The sequence below is a fragment of the Symphalangus syndactylus genome, chromosome X, assembly GCF_028878055.3.
Source record: "Symphalangus syndactylus isolate Jambi chromosome X, NHGRI_mSymSyn1-v2.1_pri, whole genome shotgun sequence".
Classification (NCBI taxonomy): Eukaryota; Metazoa; Chordata; class Mammalia; order Primates; family Hylobatidae; genus Symphalangus; species Symphalangus syndactylus.
This window is the reverse complement of record NC_072447.2, coordinates 101,281,139-101,304,359: the sequence shown is the minus strand read 5'-3', so window position 1 is coordinate 101,304,359 and position 23,221 is coordinate 101,281,139. Positions and strand designations below refer to the sequence as shown.

Genomic DNA, 23,221 nt, shown 5'->3' with positions numbered 1-23,221 from the left:
TAACAAAATGACTGTTATATACTGTATTAGTTTGCTAGGGCTGCCATAATAAAATACCACAGACTGGAACACAAACAACAGAAATTTGTTTTCTCCCATTTTGTTTTGCTTTGTTTTTTGTTTGTTTGTTTTCTGAGACAGAGTCTCACTCTGTTGCCCAGGTTGGAGTGCAGAGGCGCGATCTCAGCTCACTGCAACCTCTGCCTTGGTTCAAGTGATTCTCGTGCCCCAGCCTCCTGAGTAGCTGGAACGATAGGCATGTGCCACCACACCCAGCTAATTTTTATATTTTTAGTAGAGATGGGGGTTTTGCCATGTTGCCCAGGCTGGTCTCAAACTCCTGACCTCAAGTGATCCGCCCGCCTCGGCCTCCCAAAGTGTTGGTGATTACAGGCGTGAGTCACCTCGCCCGGCCCCTCTCCCCATTCTTGACATTAAAAGTCCAAGACCAAAGTGTCAGCAAGTTTGGTTTCTTCTGAGGCCTCCCTCCTTGGCTTACAGATGGTCATCTTTTCTGTCTGTCTTCAAATGGCCTTTCCTCTGTGTCTGCACACAACCCTGGCACCTCTCTGTGTGTCCAAATGTCCTCTTACCAGGACACCAGTCAGACTGGATTAGGGCTCACATTAAAGGCCTCTTTTTTTTTTAACTTAACACTTCAAAAGCCCTATCTCTAAACACAGTCACATTCTGATACGTTAGGGCTTCAACATACGAATTTGGGGAGGACGGGGTGGGGGGGGACACAATTCAGCCGGTAACACATAGCTTTTCTCATTCCAAGCAAAACCATTCCACACAATAAGAAAATCTGAAATAATTTTGGGGAGGAGCTTCAGTTCTCTGGTAATACTTCTCTGCTTTCTAACACAGAGGCAACCTATTTAAGCTCATTTAACTTTGGGAGGATAGACAGAAAGATGGATAAATAGATATAGAGAGACATATAAACACATAGAATACATGTTATATCTTGGATACAGACACCAATCATACTTCGTAGAAGAGCTCTTTGAGTGGATAAGCACTCTGCCAAAAAAGCATCATAATCATCAATAAAAATAAATGATTTACCAGAAATATACAAAGCAGTTATGTTCTCCAAGCACAAGAGTTACATTGCACAAGCAGTTATTTTCTCCTTAGATCACAAATTCATTAAAGAACCATGACAGGTTACTAAAAATTTACAAACAGATCAGCATAAAAAATGAACCCAAATGCTTTTAATATCTTTGATGCTATTGAAGTTCATTTTTTTCTATATTGTTTTAATAGGTAATTATGGCTGCAACTATAAAAGCACATGCAATTAATGTAATAATCATCGTATCCGAATTATGGTGACCACAGTAAAAAAAATTACTCTAAGTGTCACTGGTCACATCACCATTATTTAGCGATGCAGACCCAGAAAGCATTTCATACAAGCATATAAACTAGATATTAATACAAGTTATAAATATCATGTATCATTTTTAAATGTTATGAATATCAGTGGACCACTGACAGGAAATACCTTGGTCAGTATAAACTACTCAAAAGACTGTCCATATAGCTAACAGCCAAAAAAATCTCCATGGGACAAGGCCAGACTCTAACTAGCCTCCAAGAATTTGGGGATGGAGGCAATGTCTTCTGAAAAACTGATGCACGAACCTACAGAAATACATATAACACGTAGCTTAAATGAGGAAATACATGAAGGGCTTTAAACACTCTGAAACACTTCATAAATCTAAGGCGGCCTTTTTCTTTTTAAGATTATTCTATTCTACTTATTCAAAAGAACTAATGTTTGTTCAACCAAACAGTCCTTTCCAAACAGATAAACAGACAAAAGAAACTTGATTAACTAAAATGAAAAATGGAATCAAATGCATGAGAAAAGGGCCCAAAATTTTATATACAGTAGCTAAGCTAACTTTTTTTTTTGAGACAGGGTCTCAACTGTGTCACCCAGGCTTGAGGGCAGTGGCGCCATCTCGGCTCACTGCAGCCTTGACTTCCAGGCTCAAGAGATCCTCCTACCTCAACCTCCCTAGGAGACTGGACTACAGGAGTGTGCCACCACACCCAGCTAATTGTTTTATTTTTTTGTAGAGACAGGGTCTTGCCATGTTGCCCAGGCTGATCTTGAACTCCTGGGCTCAAGTGATCCTCCCATCTCACCCTCCTAAATTGCTGGGATTACAGGCATGAGCCAACTACATCTAGCCTAAGGTAACTTCTAAACATTGATCTTGATCGTAATCTGATTGCTTCCTCTTTTTCCCCTGCTGACAAGGCTATCTGGATAGAGGAAGCATTGTCTCATAAAAAAAAATCCCTGTGTTATACCACTTTAGGTTTTATAATGGCAACAGCAAATTTTATACAGAGCTTTTAAAGGATACATATTGTAGAGACTATATTACTTAACAACAAAAACACACAAAAAAAGACATCATATAATTACCTCATTCTATATAGATGATCAAAATTTTTTCCATTGTTAGTAAAATAAACCAATCCAGTATAAAAAATAATGGCTATACTAGTCTTAAATGTCTTATATCAAGCATCAGATTTTAAATTGATTCTTTTACCTGATTATATACACAGAAAAATATCCTCAATAAAAATATCCAACATGATCACAATCAAAATGCACAGCTAATGGATTTGTGATGCAAAATCATACATGAAATATACATCTTTTAATTTCTAATATCAGGATATATTATAAAACATAATGACCCCATTCATAAATATTAATATAATCAATTTTCAAAATATATGTCTAAACATAATACTAATATTCATGCTGTCTTTTAGACATTTCCAAATTGCCAAGGTAAGATGACTTGTTAATATTTCATAATCTAAATTTCAGCATTCATTGAACAACGAATTTAATCTGGCATGATGAAATAATGCAATTTATGACAATACACTGGAAGGGAAGGAACTAATAAGATAGTGTTCCAAAAATGAAGGGAAATTCAAATAACAAAACCTTTCAAAACATACACAGATACCCCTAACCAAAATAAGTATAATATACAAATTAGCTTGCAGTGTTAAAACATTAGGAAATGGGAAAGTAGCTACTCATTGCACATAATGGATGTGAAATTAGAAAAGACTGAAATTGGTACTTTAATAGTGTTTGTGCTATTTTTAAAAGATCACTTATAATATACCATCATTAAATAGTTTCAGGTCTTATTTTCATCTGATCACCAAATGAGTTTTTCTACTTTATATATACTAGTTTAAAATAATGGCAGTATTTTTATTCTGACTGAATTAAGATTTTTAACAAAATTATCACCACCATAAAACTAAATATTTTACAGTAGCAACTATCCTACAATTTCTAAACCCATTTAAAAAAATCAAATTGGAGTACAAGAACACAATGTTTTATCATCACAAAGCAGCTACTTCAACCTCCAATAATCAATGTTTTGTCTCCCCCTTCTGGACTACACAATTACAAAAAGGAGAAAAAAGGAAAAATAAGATTTAATCTTTTTTCACAGAACATATTCAAATAATTGGCCTGACACAGTGTAATACTACATGAGGTAATTATCAAATACTATTCTATAAATAAACTAATAAAACTTCAATTTATTAATGTAGTAGCAGCTTAACAGCCTACAAAGCATGCTGCCACACTTGGTGGTATTTTAGGTATATTACTATTAGGTAGCTTATAGTAATACATAGATAACACTTTAAATTTATTATTTTAAGCCTGATCATATGTTAATCCTTTTTTTTTGAGACACAGTCTCGCTCTGTCACCCAGGCTGGGGTGCAGTGGCACTATCTCGGCTCACTGCAACTTCTGCCTCCCGGGTTCAAGCAATTCTCCTGCCTCAGCCTCCCTAGTAGCTGGGATTACAGGGGCCTGCTACCAGGCCCAGCTAATTTTTGTAGTTTTAGTAGAGATGGTGTTTTACCATGTTGGCCAGGCTGGTCTTGAACTCCTGACCTCAAGTGATCCACCCACCTCAGCCTCCCAAAGTGCTGGAGTTACAAGCGTGAGCCACGGCGCCCAGCCATGCTTATACTTTTAACAGAAACTTACTCTCAGTATTACCTTCATCATCAGCCTGGAAGAGGGCTGGGGGGGGGGGTGGGAGTTCATTTGGCTCTATTTTGAGAAAACTCTTGCAACAGTCATTCAGTTAATGCTCATGATTCCCATGCTCCATTAGGGCAAAGAAGCATGCATTTGTATCTGACCTTCACTATTATGGGCTTGTTTTTTTGACTGAGATTATTAGGAACATTGCAAAAGGTACAAATATGACCTCTTAATTTTATGTCAGATGGTTTATCTGGTAAATGATACTACAGGCCACCAAAATGATTCACTTTTCTCTATCTTGGTCCACTGAATCATCTACAAGTATACTTGGCCTTCAATACCTACTAAAGATATTCAGGCTTCAGCTTTTAAGCAGGTAAATGTTATTAGAATGATCAGCAACATAGTCTCAGCAGCAATATACAGAGAATAAATTTAAAATGGTAAAAGCAGTAGTTTGAAACAGAGAACCAAATTATAAAATTATACTGCTAATGCTGTAAGAGCTAAATAAATGTTCTTGCATGGTGATACCTTTACTCCCGCTATTGTGATTCTAGTAATTTCTCCCTGATTAACGTATCTAACTGAACTCAATCTTCTTTTACTCCAAACTCAGTCTTGTCCCTGACTACTCTATGAATGCTCAAGTCAGTTTGGTCACCCATGCTTGAAATTTCAGTCATTATTGATTCATACATCTCTTCTGCCCTTTTAAAATCATTTGCTGAGGCTGGGATATTTTACTTCCACAGTCTCTGTCTCTCATCTATACCCTCCATTTAGTTCCTACTAACCACACTCCAGTTCAGCATCCTTATTACTTAAACTACAGCAACAACTCCCAGCTTGATCTCCTTGCCTTTATATCTAACCTCTCCAATTTCCACTGCTACCTTTATCTTCCCCAAATACACCTTGGATTTTGTCATTCCATGGCTCAAACCCTTTCAGGGCTCCTGGCTGGCTATTAAAGTGACAATTCTTCAACATATCTCTCCTAAAATGACTTGAACCTACCTTTCCAAATTAACAACCCACTAACTATGCTTAACATACGTTTTTAGTCACCCTAACTCTTGGGATTAAACACCCCCAAACTTTCCCTTGTTCACCCCACTCCATGCACAGTGACCTCTGCTATTCCTTCAGATACTCCAAGCACACTCCTGCCTCAAGGCCTTCGCACTTGATGTTCTCTCTTCCCTAGATATTTGCATGGCTCTTCCCATTTTCATTCAGGTCTCCTTTCAAATGTCATTTGCCCAAAGAGCTCTCCTATCTAAAATACCACACTCCGATCACTCTCTGCTATCTCTAATAGAGCTTACCTGTCATTATATTTTATGTGTCATATTGTCTGTTTCCCCATCCTGAATGTAAGTTCCATGAAGACACTATCTGTATGGTTCATCATTCCAGCACCTAGAATAATGCCTGGCACTAATAAGTACTCAGTAACTTTGTGTTCAAGAAAGGAATGAAACTGAGTCTAGAGAGGTGTACAAGGTCACAGGGAATGAATGAGTAGTGAATCAGGATTAAAACTCAGGCTCTTCTGATGCCGAGACAAATGCTTTCCCAAAAAGCCGTTGCTGCTGCCAACTTATTAAATTACCTCTTATTTAACATTATAAGGTCTGGTCATTACAATGCTTGCTATTTTCCAACTATCATATGTAATCATATCAATTCTTACTTTTTGTCACAGAAGAATGCTTATTTTTCTACCTGTGGATAAATTATTCCTGGCTTGCAATGAAATCAAATCAATCATTTTAGCTGTTTTCTAAATCTGTTTCATGCATTGTTACTAGATAATAAAAACAATTTATTTTGCTTCACAAAATTCTGCAACAGTTATTTAGAATGAGAAGCCATTGAAAAAAGTAATTCAGTTTTATCTCTTCCCTACTCCAAATTCTTTGCTATTTCTAGAGATCTACCAGAAAGATATTTTATCATTTCCCATCACAGACAGTATCTATACCAAATCCTCAACTATTTTATTAAATCTTTAAAATAATCTTGTCAATATTAACTTGAGATCATATATGATTTTACTTTTTTCCTCAAAGCCCAGCAATAATCCACACCACATAACAAATAGCTTCCAATAAACAGGCAAAACATTCTCCTTCCAGCATCCAGCTGAATCCTTTGCACCATTCTTGACCCAGAATAAATCCCATTTTTCCCTTTAAATCTTCAAATAGCAAACATCTTGAACACTGAACAACAACAAAAAAGGCAGCTCAGTCTTACCTCATTTTACCATGTAGTCTTTATGTTTTATGTCTTTCATATCAAGCATTTTGTAGAATTCAAGACATTTAACAAAAATGTAATTCAGACCTACTATTTGCAAGACTCTTTACATGTTAAATATATTAAACATAAACAATATACTTCAAAAATATCACAAATTTAGCATTATTCTCTTCATTTTATCAGTGAAAAGACTGAGATTCACAGAAGTAAATTATCCAAGGTCACACAGCTAGTATGTAGCAGAGACAGAATCTGAAACCAGGTCCATTTGCCTCTAAACCCATGATTGCTACTAAAATTTGCCTTCCTTCATAGAGTCTGTATTGTGGATATACAAAGACTCATAGTATGTGAGACAGTATTATTCAAGGATATAAATTACTACAGGCATAAAGTAAAATAGGAGTATTCTAAAAGCCCTTAAGGAATATATAAAGAAATAGGAACTATAAGATAGAGTTAAGAGTGACTCCCTAAGAGTTAAAAATAAAGTGCTATAGGAGTTCAGATATATTACTGTAGGTGGAAATGGGAGAGCGGATCAAGATCAAGATAGGCTTCATGGAAGAGCTGTGGAGGATGGCTAGAATGTTGACAAAGGAAAGAAAACATTCTATACAAAAAAGACCCCTTGAGCAAAGTCAGAAGCAATACTGCCTGAGGCTAAGGGGGTGGTTTTGTTCAGGTAACAGGCAGTTTCCTGGCTTGACTTTTAAAGTACAATTTATATAGAATAGTGAAAAGTAAAGACTGATGGTAGGTCAAGATCAGGAGGGCCTCAAATGCCTCCATTTCTGCTTCTAATCAACATTGGTTAGACAAACGCAAAACAGGCCCATGCCGACCTCCTAGTTCATTACATATTCCATCTGTCGGATTTCAATCTAGCTTTCATATCACTCATTTTTGGACCAATGTATGTAATCTCTGGGCAACTGCAATACTTTAAGTGATTATTCTAGAATTTCTTTTTGAAACACCTCTATAAATTTCCTACCTGCCCTTTTTATCAATGAATAAACCTCTCCATCTGTTGAAGATTGAGACCATGATGCAAAAGCCCTTTTGTAACTGGTTTTCACCAGTGATCTTACATATTGTTTTCTTATTCCCTTTAGTTGCAGAAAAACAAACAAACAAAATTTCTTCCTTAAGACAGCCGTCCCACCTAAACTCTAGAACAAACCCCTAATCATTTCCTCTAGAAGCTAATTCCTATAGTTTCTTCCCTTTATAGCAGGATTTGCAAACTCAAATGTGAGGAGGTCACAGATAAGACAATGGGTATGAAATAGTTTACACTGTAGATCAAAACACGTAACTCATTATACTGTTTTTCAAAACACTCTGGGAAATATATATATATGTGTATATATAAATATATATACACTACATATAGCCTGCTGGCCTGCCATTTTACTATATTGCATCTTCAGGTCCTATCTTTATTCTGTTTACCTGTCTGTCTTCCCCATTAGACCTAGTTTCTTGAACACAGAAGCTGTGTACATTGTGGAAAAAGAACATATAAATCATTTATTATAATAAAATATGTTAAATATAACAATAGAGCTATAAACATGGTGCTATGGGAAGGAAGGAGTTACCTAGGACAGCTTCTTCTAAGATTGACAGGAAGCTTAATCTTGATGGATATTTAGGAGCTTGGCGGACACACTAAAGAAGAAAACGGCATTCCAGCTCAAAAAAATAGAACATGCTTGATTTAAAGGTATTAAAGAATAAGGCATGAAGGAATTGCCAAGTGTTCCTATGCAGATAGAAGACAGGTACCAGTAAGAATGACGCTGGAGATGAAACTAGAGAAGCAGGCAGGGATGAGATCACAAAGGACAACAGGGAGCCATTTGAAGGTTTTGAGGAGGGAAATACAGTAGTCTCCCTTTATCCACAGGAGGTATGCCCCAAGACACCCAGTGGATGGATGCCTAAAACTGTGGATAGTTTTGAAACTCTAAATATAGTATGCTTTTTCCTATGCATATAAACCTATAACATTTAATTTATAAATTAGGCACAGTAAGAAATTAACAATAGCTAATAAAATAGAAAAATTATAACAATATACTATAATAGAATTATGTGGACCGGACGTGGTGGCTCACGCCTGTAATCCCAGCACTTTAAGAGGCCAGGGCAGGCAGATCGCTTGAGCTCAGGACTTTGAGACCAGCCTGGGCAACACGGCAAAACCTCATCTCTACAGAAAAATACAAAAATTAGCTGAGCATGGTGGTGCACACCTGTAGTCCCAGCTATTCTGGAGGCTGATGTGGGAGGACGGCTTGAGCCTGGGAGATCAAGGATGCAGTGAGCCAAGATCATGCCACTGCACTCCAGCCTGGGCAACAGAGTGAGACCCTTTCTCAAAAAAAAAAAAAAATATATGTGAATATGGTCTCTCTCTCTCAAAATGTATTATTGTGCTGCACCTCAGGTAACTGAAACAGAAAATGAAACCACAGATAAGAGGGCACTGCTGGAGCAAGATATCTGGTAACAGTGTAGAATATGCATAGGTGGGTGAGAGACGGAAGACAAGGAGACTGATTGGTAGGCTACAGCAATCACAGGGGTGTTAAATGATGACAGTCTAAACTAAGGAAGTAACAGTGTGGGTAATTAGGGGAGAGAGTTGGTACCAAGACTAGAAATACAGGCTGCTTCCAGGCCTTATTAAAATAAGCTAAAAATCTCTTATCTCCCCAAACTCGTTATTTAACCCCACCTAGCCCCAAAGTGAGGACTTTAATACAAGTCCTCACTGAATCACTCAAAAATCTCCTAGGTAGCTTCCTGAATAAGTCTCTCTATCAGAATCTAGGACTTCCTAAAGTGTGAAGTATGCTTCTCAGACTACCTTAACAGAATCTCTGGAGGTGCTAGATAAAAATGCAAACTTCTTGGCCATATCCCAGGCCACTTGAATCACAATCTTCTTGGAGCAGGACAAAATTCGCATTTTCATGTACTTTCCAGTTTGAGAACCATTAGCCTAATCCAGCCTATCCACCTATCGAATTTATTTTTCTTAAACACTGCTTCCATCATGTTACCTGGACTTCAAGACCATCCTTCAACTTGATTTTTTACTCTTTCCAATATACATTCTTTGTTTCAACAAAGTCAACCTCATCTCTCACTTCCCTCTTCCCTGCCTCCACACACATGGTTTGGTTCTCTTCAGGCCTTTGCATTTAATATTACTTCCAGAATCTGAGAGCTTCTCCACAGTCTCTCCTCCCTAGCCAAACCCCAGCCATCGTAACTAATTATTCCCTGAAAGCCCAATTTAAGTGCAGAAATTTACACAGATTTTTCTCTAATTACTCCAACCTTACTTCTCTCTCCTACTTACGAATTCCTATTACATTTATAGTCAGCATGCATAATTTAAGGTTTGATTATTTCAACACATATCAACTAGGTCCTATCTCATTCTTATTTTCCAGTCATCAGTGCACCTAGAATAATTCTTGGCATATAATAAGCACTAAATAAATATTCGATTTTTAAAATTATCCTGAAAGGATGATGGCTTTTCCCCCTAGATGTCTCATGAATTTAAAAAAAAAAAGAGTAAGATAATGAAAAGAAGGAATCAATTTTTAAAAGCAAAACAAACAAATACATTCACTATTCTAGATACCTCAGTACTCGGTGATGTTAAAGATAATGTTTCCTACCACCCTGTTCTCTAGAGAGTGCTTAGTCATGAAGATAAGGTAATTACAAACAGCTCTCAATCACAGTACAGGCCACTTTGGGCATGTTATGTAATAGTGTATCATGTAATTATAGCACTGAAATATAGTGCCTTGAATATAAAACCTTTAAATGACAGCCATGGAAAGAACCTTAAAAGATAATTTGAGCTAATCATTTCAATTTATCCATTTAATAATTGAGCCCCAGAGAAATTACATGACTTGCCCAAAGTAGCAAAGCTGATTAGTAGCATCCAACAAAGACAAGCACCCAGGCCTCCCGACTGCATGAAAAGGGTTATTTTCATTACTCTATGTGCTCAGTGATACTGAAATCAAAGTGACATATTTTAATAAGAATTCCCGTTAGCATAAACCAACATTTTAGGATTCTCCTCCTGATAAATTGAGGTAAAACATACAATTTCATCAGAATCATAAAGACTGACACAGGCATAATTCCAGAAAAAAAAAAAAGGTGAAAACTTCTAAGATAAAATATACAAGCATATTCTAGTTCTAAAACATCTCCCAAAAACCACAGAAAAAATATTTGCCCAGGCTAAATTCTAATCACCTGATCATAACATTCATCTCACTGCTTTGGTAAAATATATACCAAAAGAACCAAACATAAAATACTACAAGCAAAAATCACAATTTACAAAACCACAAATTTATATCTAAGGGTAAAATACATCTTTTGTACTCACCGTAACTTTACTTCCAACTATCTGCATGCAGTGGTCAACGAAGAGTGGTTATGGTGTGAAAAAAAACAAACAGCAACAATATTAGTAGTGAGAAGCTTTTCACAGAGGTTAAGTGTTTAGTAAATTAGTAAACAGCTAACTCTATTTATATTTTTGATACTTTAGATATACAGGCTAAAATAGATACATCAATATTAATTTCTACTATGTTTCAAAAAATGTGTAAAGTCTACAGAATAAGGATTCTCAAATAAGTGATAATTACTATTTGAGGATTTTTTTAATGTACTATAATGGGCTTCTCATATAGTATAATCTAAATATCAAGTTATGCAACGTTAAGTGTAATCAGGCATCAGATTTTTTTACCAGCTCATAGCCCCTGAAAAAATTATCAATAGAAATTTTTTTTCCAATATTGCCTTTTCTTTCCTTCTTATGGCAGGTATACTATCAAGGTTGAAATAGGCCAGGCGCGGTGGCTCACGCTTGTAATCCCAGCACTTTGGGAGGCCGAGGCGGGCGGATCACGAGGTCAGGAGATCGAGACCACGGTGAAACCCCATCTCTACTAAAAATACAAAAAATTAGCCGGGCGTGGTGGCGGGTGCCTGCAGTCCCAGCTACTCGGAGAGCCTGAGGCAGGAGAATGGCGTGAACCCGGGAGGCGGAGCTAGCAGTGAGCCGAGATCGCGCCACTGCACTCCAGCCTGGGTGACAGAGCGAGACTCCGTCTCAAAAAAAAAAAAAAAAAAAAGGTTGAAATAGTACACCTTCTTATGGCAGGTATACTGTTAAGGTATTTTAGTATAGAAATGTTACATTTAAAGTCATGCATTAAGTTCAGAAGTAAACTTTAGGTTGAAAACAAATATTTTTTATTGTTATAAATTTAAGGTGTATAATACTGTTTTATATTATACTTGAAAATTATAAAAAAGATAGATTACTTATTATTCTAGTTTTCTAGCTAATCCTAGCATTTCTATTATAAGATCAGAATTTTCTACATAATGTGAAGACAAAGAAGCATTTTACATCTAAACATGCACATGTTCAGAAGGAGGAAATAGTTCAAAAATTGCAGCTCCAACTGAGCTTTCCTAATGGATAAGTGATAAAAGAATTTCTGAGAGGCAGAATTGTGTTTAAGAAAGCAGGAAGTAAACTCATAGTCCTAAACATAATTTTATGCAAAAATCCAAATATAAATCAAATCACTGTTATCAGATTCCCACACTTGAATATCAAGCAGTGTCCAAAAAACAGCTAAGCCACAATATAAAACCATTAATCCGATAGCAGTTATTACCAAAATGTGTTCTATTTTTCAGTTAGTGCTTTAAAAATAAAAATCAAATTTAACTGAAACCCCAGTAAGAATCCTATGTTGAAAAGGATATCATAAAATACAAAAAGATAATGACAATTTCCAAGTAAATTATTTCAGAAGAATCCATGAATCTCAGAATAGAGAAGTAGCTTTCTTAAATATTCATTCAGTAGACTATTTACAAGCAGTGATTATTTAGTTGGATAAAAGCCTCTTTGGTGCCATTAACAGTCTTCTGAATTAAAAGATATGCTATTGACCTCAGTTATTTCCTCCCACCAAAAAGACAGAGGTTGTATTTGTCCCTTGTTTATTTAGCACAGACATGAGACTAACAAAAGAATGTGAGCCTGCGTTAACAATTAAAGCAGGTCTATACTCAGTGAAACAACCAGAATATGGCCCATTTAATGATTCATTTGCATTGCAAAATAACTGCATTTAGCTAAAGCACAAACGGCAATAGATAAGATTTAGTACCCAACAGAAGCTAAGAGAAAATATTTTGGCCATGTCTGGGTTCAACTGTTTGATATATCCAGATCATACCTGGAAAAGACCTGAAAGAGTATCTGATAATGACAAAAGCAAAACCATAATATATGTATACACATACACATATAGATATACTGCAACTTTTAACTACTCATTATACAGGTCAGTCTAACAAATCTGCAGATGTAGCTGGCATCACTATTTTAAATTATTTCCTACTGAGATTAAAAAAAAAAAACCAATGCTGCCTCTCAATGGTTCACATGTCTTAAAAAATATAACTTTACATATTTTAAAATTTCAAAGATTATGATTTAAATTCAAAATAAACCAATCCCTTAACATTCTAGGAATGACACTGGCATTTGACAAACTAATGTTGGGACTTTGGTGAATAACTTTTCCTCATAAATGTCTATATGTGCTGTTAAGTGCCCGTGAGATCCCCTCTAAATTACCAACATCTTGTTTCAGGATTACCAATCGGTAGGACAACTTTTGCAATATTAACAAAGCTTGGTTTTCCATTTTCTGAAAACATATGCTGGTGTTTTGAAAATATAGACTCTTCCAGGTTATTTGTGGTCAAATCATCTACATATACCTATTACCCTACGTCAGATCCATAACTACGCTTCCTACAATGAACAATGGAGGATAAAATGCAGAAAGAAGGTTCTTCTCCATCCCTCTATTTAAAGTTCATTCATCATGGACAGAGTTATTCAAACTTTTTCCTTTAACATTCACACAATTTAACATTCTCTATTATGGGACTTTAAGAAGAAAAAACTAAGCAATAGTTTTTATTATTATCTTATGGTTTCCTTTATAGTTTCCTTTTCCATGCTAACTTTAGCGAAGTTAATTATACAACAAAAGACTCTTGTTTGCTTTAGAAACAAGTTTTGACCACATATTGGTGTAGAGCTTCATTTTATTTTTATGTCCTTACTCAGGAACCCAGGAGCATGATAGACATTTCTATCTAAAATTTGGTTTTAGATCCCATACAAAATGATTAATGCAGGTGTTAAACGGGGAAAATGTACGATTTATGTTTAAATTTAACTACAATTCTCACATGTTTTACATGTGACTATGAAACATTTTTCCACCAGGGACTCTAGCTCTTAACTTTGCTACCTCAAGATGAAAGCTGTGACTAACTAGAAAGCATTTTCATAAAGTAGTGGTAACTATCATGTCTACTCTAAATGCAAACTTTAGTGTTGTGATAATGAAAAGGTCAAAAGATTAGATTATTGTTTGTCACTGAAGGCCAACCCTCTCACCTTCAAAAGGAAATTATATAACTAATTTTTGTGGTTTTAATGATAGAAAACACAGTACTAATTAATGTCTTTCCAAGATGAGAAAGCTTTAAAAATGCTTGTCAACAGCCTTTCTTCCATCATAGTATCTGGCCCACGAAAAATATTAGCAAAAATACGTATAATCCTGGAAATCTTATCAAAGTGCTGTGCATATTTCAGGTGCTCATATGTACACTGAATGAAACAAATAAGGGCCATTAAGTAGTTCTGATTTTGAGGCTAATGCCTTAAACATAGAATTTTCATGTCTTTTGAGGAACACTGAATTTCCATCTTTTGAATAATGCAATTCAAGTGAGCTCATCTAATATTTATCCAGTTTTTTGCATTTTAATCTTAAAAATCAGTATATAACTTGAAGTGTGCATTTCTTTGGTCACTTGAAGAGGAAATAATATGAGAATAAATGAAAACAAGTTCTGCACAGAAATCATGTAATAATCAAAAGGTCAAGGAATAAGAGCTTCATATAATCATTATATTCAGTCCCACTTACACAAACAACAACAAATGAGCCAGAGACTCTAACAAAATCTTATCATTAAAACCACCACATAATTATTCATATGTTATTATCTGTACTTTGCACTCAGATTCAGTCATATAGATTTACTAGTGTATCAGCCTTTAGGTAGTTGAAAAATAACATTGAATGTACATCCTGCATTTCCTAAAGCATTTTACGGTGAACAATAACTTGAGTGCAAAAATGAGAGGAGATTCATCAGAATTTCAAAGTAAAACCCTATGCATCACCTAATTCTATTGAAAACGACGCTCATGGCAAATTTCACTTATCACTTGAAACATATTTCTGCCCTTGGATACCAGAAGCAAATTAAAAAACATGCTGTTGCTCTGCTATGGCGGAGCTGCAATGTGTTATGTTTAAATAGTTCAGCATTCAGATTTAGCTTGTTTCAAGTACAATATAGAATCAATACAATCGTAGAATTCACGGCAAAATGCATTAATAATTGCCACTGGAATTGCTGTACTGAAATAGCATTAATAGGATAGCCAAATAACTTTAGAATATATTTTTTCAATGAAGACTTGTTTTCTGCAATGGTCAACTTATGAAATGTAAAACACATGACCTAAATAGTGTACGTGTGTGTACACACATACGTATACACAAAAAATATCACTGTGTGTGTATACATATATATACACACATATACACACATACAGTGATTTTATGAACTCTAGGTATTAAAAGCTTTTTCTTTACAGAAATGTAAAAGATGCATTTTGCTATTTCAAAAATACAATTTTTTCTTACCAAAAAAAAAAAAAATCAAAGCTTAAGACTATATTTGGAAGTGCATTAGGAAGTGAACAGAGCAAAATACTCCACTGAAACACAAAGTTTCCTAATAATAAAAAGTCCTTTCAATGAACTTTACTTTCAAGTCTTGGGACTCACAGATTTGATTATAGCTCCTATTAGGTGACATCCTTTACATTAAACGAAGCTATACAATAGCAATTATGAGGCAGCTTAGTTTGCATCATATAAAATTATGAAAAAAGCTAACTGCAAATTAAAAAATACTGCAAAAAGTTTCATGCAACTAGACACCAAACATGTAGCTTTAATGTAAACTTAAGCTTTGACTATACTAAGTTGTACCTTCTTCAAAATCCGAAATTTTCATCTAACAAACCACATTTTGAGCAGAATATCTGCAAAATGCAGTCGATTTTTAGTATGTACACAAAAGCTCAGGACTGGACTGGATTACCTCAGAGCTTTGTATCCTTTGTCTTGCTTGTAATAATGGAAACGTCCCATTTCTAATGATGAATAGTTTAAAAATATATACTTAATATTAAATGTGTAACATATAAATTGTTTTCTGAACAGTCTATATGAGTACAATGAGGTAATCTGAAGAGCTGAGGTTTGTTTATTTTTAAGCAGAATGATGCTAAGCTCATTGCTTATTCTGTTGGTGCTAGAAAAATCTCCCTACTTACAGATTTGGCAGTGGCAGAAATATACTGGACAACCATCTCACGTTTGGTGGTAAAATCTTTGTTTCGTAAAGGAGCTTTTTTTTCTTCGTTAAGGTTCATGTCCTCCTGTAAGAAATAACATTTACTGTGAGCGTTGATAAATTTCCACTTAAGAGCTTCAAAAGTGATTAATAAACATTAATAATTTCTATGTCTTAAAATACTAATTGATGTGGTGACTAATGTCAAAAATCCTTTTTTGGGATACTTCGCTGTTATTTTTCACTCTAGATACCACAGTTTTGTGTAAATTGTACCATGTATTCATGGTTCACATCTCTACCTAGCCAACTACTGAGCAGAAAGAAAAAAATATTTTTAAAACTATTCCTCAGAATAAACTGGCAGTTTATAACATAGATATACATGATATCTATGCTAACAAAGCTCTTTATTTATCTTAATAGCAAACACACACACAAAATGCTGTGTGGCATATGCTCCCTTAGGATCGTTATTACCTGGGAAAGCAAATATAATTTGCCAATTGGCAGGGTCTATATATCTATATGTCACTGAAGAAGGTTCACAAGAAGTTGTTGGATTTGGAAAAGAAAAAAAGCAGAAACAGTTAGCTGTATTGCGGTAATAAATGTCACTCATTAGAAGGAAAAGTATTAAGTTACAAGAACACATTGTTTTGAGGTTCAATAAACTTTAATTCAGTTGGAAATCTACCTTTATTTTGTGATATATACACTTATAACACTTGATTAGACAAATTGTTTTTCTTCATTTTGAAATTCATGGTAATCCTTGTGACATATGAAGACACTCTTGACAAGGTCACAGAACCAAGCTGGAAATGACTGTGCTTCAAAATGCAACACCAAATGAAAAGTCAATCTATAGGTGAAAATGGTTATAAATCATATGTCTGATATAGATGTGTACCCAGATATACAAAGAACTTTTACAACTCAATAATAAAAAGACAAGAGTCCAGTAACAAATGAGCAAAACACTTGAACAGACATTTTTCTAAAGAAGATATACAGGCCAGGCACAGTGGCTCACGCCTGTAATCCCAGCACTTTGGGAGGCCGAGGCGGGTGGATCATGAGGTCAGGAGATCGAGACCATCCTGGCTAACACGGTGAAACCCCATCTCTACTGAAAATACAAAAAATTAGCCAGGCGTGGTGGCGGGTGCCTGTAGTCCCAGCTACTCAGGAAGCTGAGGCAGGAGAATGGCGTAAACCCAGGAGGCAGAGCTTGCAGTGAGCTGAGATCACACCACTGCACTCCAGCCTGGGCGACAGAGCAAGACTCCAACAACAACAACAACAAAAAGATACACAAATGGCCAATAAGCACAGGAAAAGATATTCAACATCACTAGTCAGTAGGAAAATGCAAATCAAAACCACAATGAGATACTACTTCACTTCTACTAGGATAGCTAGAAAAAAAGAGGAAAATAATAAATTTTGGCAACAAATTGAAAAAATTGGAACCCTCACACATTGCTGGTGGGAAAGAGAAATGATACAACCACTTTGGAAAACAGTCTGGCAGTTCCTACAAAAGTTAAACAGATTTATCTACCATATGACCCAGCTTACATACCTAAGCAAAATGAAAACATATGTCCATACAAAAACTTGCACACAAATGTTCATAGTAGCATTATTGATAATAGCCAAGGAGTAGAAACAATCCAAACATCCATCAATTGATGAATGGATAAACAAAATGTGGCATATCATACAATGAAATATTATTCAGCTCTAAAAAGGAATAAAGTGCTGATACATGCTATAACCTGGATGAATCTTGAAATCACATTATGCTAAGTGAAAGAAGCATTATAAAAGACCATATATTCTATGATTCTATTCATATTAAATGTCCCAAATAGGCAAATTTATAGGAACAAAATATAAATTAGAGGTTGCCAGGGCCAGGGGAGAAGAGGAGGGAGTTTGGATTCTGACTGATTATGGGTATGGTGTTTCTTTATGGGGTGATACAACTGTTCTCAAAGTTGTTGTGCTAGTTTCACACTCTGAATATACAAAAAAAAAAAAAAAAAACTATGAATTTGGCCACGCACAGTGGCTCACGCCTATAATCCTAGCACTTTGGGAGGCCCAAGAAGGAGGATCACTTGAGGCCAGGAGTTTGAGACCAGCCTGGGTAACATGGCAAGACCTCGCTTCTACAAAAACTTTAAAAAAATTAGCTGGACGTGGTGGTGTGCACCTGCAGTCCCAGCTACTTGGGAGGCTGAGGCAGGAGGGTCACTTGAGACCAGGAGGTGGAGGCTGCAGTGAGCTGTGTTTCTGTCACTGCACTCCAGCCTGGAAATCAGAGCAAGACCCTGTCTCCAAAAGGGGAAAAAAAAAAAAAAAGGAAGAAAGAAAGAAAAAGAAAAAAAAAAAAGCACATTGTAAAAGGGTGAATTTTATGGTATGTGAATCATATCTAAATTTTTTAAGAAAAAGAATCAGTATTTTTATCCCTTTACTCTTACAGAAATTCTGAGCATTCTATTTTTTTTTTTGATAAAGTAAACTAACTGGCAAAGAACAGTATCAATGTTATTTTATTTTATTTTATTTTTTGAGACGGAGTTTCCCTCTGTCACCCAGGCTGAAGTGCAGTGGCACGATCTCGGCTCACTGCAAGCTCCACCTCCCAGGTTCAAGTGATTCTCCTGCCTCAGCCTCCCGAGTAGCTGGGACTACAGGCGCCTGCCACCATGCCCGGTTATTTTTTGTATTGTTAGTAGAGACGGCGTTTCACCGTGTTAGCCAGGATGGTCTCGATCTCCTGATCTCATGATCCGCCCACCTCGACCTCCCAAAGTGCTGGGATTACAGGTGTGAGCCACCACGCCCGGCATCAAAGTTATTTTAAAGATGCATATGTGAGAATGTGAAAGACAATCCTCAAAAGTAGACAAATTGCATCTATCTATTGAATAGTAACTTTGTTGACAGCAAAAATCTGTATTTGCAACCACTGCAGCAACTCCTATGATGATTCATTCATAGTCAATACCTATAAATTTTGTGTATATATACATGACCTCTCTTCCTAATTACCTGGATCACTGTCTCTATCCCCACTTTTCTATCTAATGTTGTTTCTCATTTGGATATTTTACTTGTTAATGACTTACTAGAAGGCAGAAGACATCTTTTTCCTCTCTCTCTCATAGGCTCTGGCATTGTTGAATCAAAGTAGAATCATAGAAACTAGGTTGGATAGCACTTATAATGTGGTCCACAGATGCTCATCTATGTTCTGTATCTATTTCCTTTTTTTTATTTATTTTTTTTTTTTTGAGGTGGAGACTTGCTCTGTTGCCCAGGCTGGAGTGCAGTGGCCTGATCTCGGCTCACTGCAACCTCCGCTTCCCAAGTTCAAGCGATTCTCCTGCCTCAGCCTCCCAAGTAGATGGGATTACAGGCACGCACCACCACACCCAGCTAATTTTTTTTGTATTTTTAGAGATGGGGTTTCACTATGTTGGCCGGGGTGGTCTCAAACTCCTGGCCTCAAGTGATCCACCCACCTCGGCCTCCCAAAGTGCTGGGATTACAAGTGCGAGCCACCACACCCAGCGTATGTATCTATTTCAACTGACAGGGAACTCCCTACCTCCTCAGACAGCCCCACTCATCTTAGGGTAGTTTAATTTTTGCCAAATTTTTCCTTCAATGACTGGACATGAAATATGTACAACAAAATAATGTGTATTAAAGTGGGTGGCATGACCTTTTTTCTTCTCTACTTTTAAAATTCTGAATCACTTATTTACTGAACACATACTACACACCAGAAACTATGCTAGGCTATCTAATCTGGTAGACTGTTTTCATACTCAAATTAAATATTATTTATAAAGCACTTAGAACAATGCCTGATACTTAGTAAATGCTCTATATGTTTGTTGAATAAATAATTTATGGTCTAGTAGTAACAAATAATTCTAACTGAGGCATGTATCAGATTCTTTGGAAACACAGGGCAGATGGAAAGGTCAGAGAAGTCTTCACCAGGTTGTGGGTCTCAAAGGATGAAAAACATCTGACTGGAAGGAGGGAGACCGGTCAGGAAACTCTAGTGGTCAGGTGTCATTTTTTGCTGCCCAACATCACTTGAACATACCCTCTACAATTTAATACATCCTCACGTTGTCAGTCCCACCTGACAAAGGTAGAATTCATCAAAGCTACATTTGTCAGTCTCCCTTTCAACTAGAGTGCAGGCATGTGGCTTAGTCTCCACCAACACATTGCATGTATAGGAGGTGTAGATTTAGAAGTGAACTATGTGAGGAAGCAGGCCACAAATAGGCCATCCGTTTTGCTGATGTAGGTGGCAACAGAGGTGATGTTGTTACAGAACTGATGGCATTAACTGTGTCTTTTTCATTAAGACATTTTGATCAAATGGTTCTGGGATAAGAGCTCCTTAATTGGAACTGTATTTCAGTTGTGTGGTTCTGGAAGTTATTCCTATAGTTATCTAGAGCCTGTTTCTGCAACTCTGTTAATTCAAGAACTACCTAATATCCTCTAAAATTATGTTCTATTTAAACCTGCCAGAGTGGATTTTTCTTATTGTTCAATAATTTGGGCTGAAGTAATTTAAGTGACTAGAGATAAGAGTCGAACTAAGAAGAAATGTCAGATTGGACAGAAGGAAATTAATTCAAGAGCCACATAAATGTTATTTGAAGACCACATTCCTTCTTTCAGGCTAAAGTACTCAACTTATCTTCATGTAACATGGGTTGGTGTCCACATCTCTCTCTCAAATACTCTGTGGTTTAACAAACGCAAGGAAGGAAAGAATGTCCACCTCCCTCACCTTGAAATACTTACACCTCTATTAATTCACCCTCTTGATTTTATTATCTTACTGGCCAAGTACATCATTCTGCTGACTCATATTGTTTTTGTTTTCATCAAAATCCCTATGTTCTGCTCACATATGCTGGGCTATGTCTCTATTGCCTAAAAAAATTCCGGTTAAATTTCAGTCACCTGTAAATGTGGTTATCATCAATCCGCATTCTCCAAGTAGAATCAACTCTGGAACGCTGATAAGATTAAGTGTCTGTATTTCTATACTTCACAGCCTGGCCTAAGAGTGTGGTAGCGTCACCTTTTGCAGTCTCTAGGTAGAGTGTTTCTCTGCTTCCAGTGACATTTCTACATTACCGTGTACCCATTCAGTTTTTAATGGCACACACTGCTGATATCATGCCATCACAGAATTATTTTGTAGGGAGGCAGGCAGGACAATAAGAGCAATGTAAGATTATGCACCTCAGAGGAATGTTGTCAAGACTGGGTGTGATCATGCATGATAAGCCTGGTGTATATTAACTAGCTTTCAAAGAATGCTAGCTATTAGCGATATCACCTCCCAACCTCAGTCTTTTAACCGCTTTTTATCTTACTCCTTAAATTTTAATAAAGTTAGGTTGTTTGTAGTTTTGCTACATAAACTGTGTTGTTACACACTCATTATTTTGCTCATGATGCTGTTCTCCCTGCCTGAAATGTGGTCATCTTTACCATCTTCTCCATCTGTTAATGCCCATCCTTGCCCCCTCCAAATTCACATCTGGCTATTATACTTCAGGACTATGCTCAACCACTAATTTTTCAGGAAGATTTCTCCTAAAGCACCTGATTTGAAAATAATTACCCTTATCCTATTCTTCCATATTAATTCCTTATGTGTCACTTACATTGAAATTATGCGATAAATCTACCTCTCCTAAACTCGAAGCTGAGAATAGGAACTTACTTATCTTTGTACTCCTAGCAAAGAGCATAATTCCTGGAATGCAGTAAACATTTAATAAATATTTGTTGAACCAATGTGATATTTAAGACCTTTTCTTTAAATATATTAACTTGCTTTAGAATCAGCAATAGTTTTTTATACTTATAAATTTGCGGCATAGGTTGATTGGAAATGAGTATCATTCATGTGAAGAGACCATAATGACTCATTTTATTCTACAGAAATAAGATACATTCTACTAATTAGGCAGCTAACACTTCCAAATCATTAACTCCAGATCTATAATACAATAATAAAGCTAAATAGAGCAATATTCATAATTCAATATTAACTCTAAACAGTGTAATTGAATATGAAACTATTTCTAAACATACTGATTTCTTATGGTATTCAAAACAAAAGCAAGCTTTTAGCATGTTTAACATTTGATATAATACATGAGAAAAAATGCAGTATTTTGTGGTTTTAAAAAACACTGAAGTCTGCCGGGCGCGGTGGCTCACGCTTGTAATCCCAGCACTTTGGGAGGCCGAGGCGGGCGGATCACGAGGTCAGGAGATCCAGACCATGGTGAAACCCCGTCTCTACTAAAAATACAAAAAAAAAAAAAAAAATTAGCTGGGCGTGGTGGCGGGCACCTGTAGTCCCAGCTACTCGGAGAGGCTGAGGCAGGAGAATGGCGTGAACCCGGGAGGCGGAGCTTGCAGTGAGCCGAGATTGCGCCACTGCACTCCAGCCTGGGTGACAGAGCGAGACTCCGTCTCAAAAAAAAAAAAACACTGAAGTCTAGCTGACCATTTATAATGTTATTTTTATTATTTTTCTTTATTATTATTACTATTTTTTTTGAGACAGAGTCTCGCTCTTTCACCCAGGCTGGAGTGCAGTGGCGAGATCTATGCTCACTGCAGGCTCCGCCTCCCGGGTTCACACCATTCTCCTGCCTCAGACTCCCGAGTAGCTGGGACTACAGGTGCCCGCCACCATGCCCGGCTAATTTTTTGTATTTTTAGTAGAGACTGGGTTTCACCGTGTTAGCCAGGATGGTCTCGATCTCCTGACCTCGTGATCCACCCCCTCGGCTTCCCAAAGTGCTGGAATTACAGGCTTGAGCCACCACGCCCAGCTATAAAGTTTTTAAAGCCACATTTGTAAATACTAAACCATTTTTTTATGCTTCTCATATGCCATGATACAATTTCCTATTATAGACAAATTCCTTCACTTCAGCAAACATTACATTCTTAAAGTTATTACTGAGAAGCCATATAAGAATAGGATCAAATGAGAAGGTCAAAAGTTGAACCAGCTGCCTATTGATTCATTTGTATTCTCATTCATTCATTCTTCAATTCTCAGTCATTCGTCATTTTTCTCTGCAATAATTAGAATGTTATACTCAAATCCAGTACCTTAGCGATACTTTGTAAACTTAATGATATGTGTTTAGAAGCTTCTCGTGAATT

General features: G+C 36.4%; 1 protein-coding gene across 3 annotated transcripts in view; it reads right to left on the bottom strand.

Moving 5' to 3' along the window:
* DIAPH2 (diaphanous related formin 2) overlaps positions 1-23,221 on the bottom strand; it is a 953,710-nt gene that overhangs the window by 864,998 nt on the left and 65,491 nt on the right. For 2 of the 3 annotated variants that reach the window (XM_055269479.2, XM_055269480.2), the window contains exon 4: positions 15,945-16,049. In XM_055269479.2, the coding sequence (XP_055125454.1) occupies positions 15,945-16,049 (105 nt within the window). Of the gene's footprint in view, positions 1-10,796; positions 10,818-15,944; positions 16,050-23,221 lie in introns of all 3 variants that reach the window. The other variant, XM_055269478.2, reaches the window with a different exon arrangement.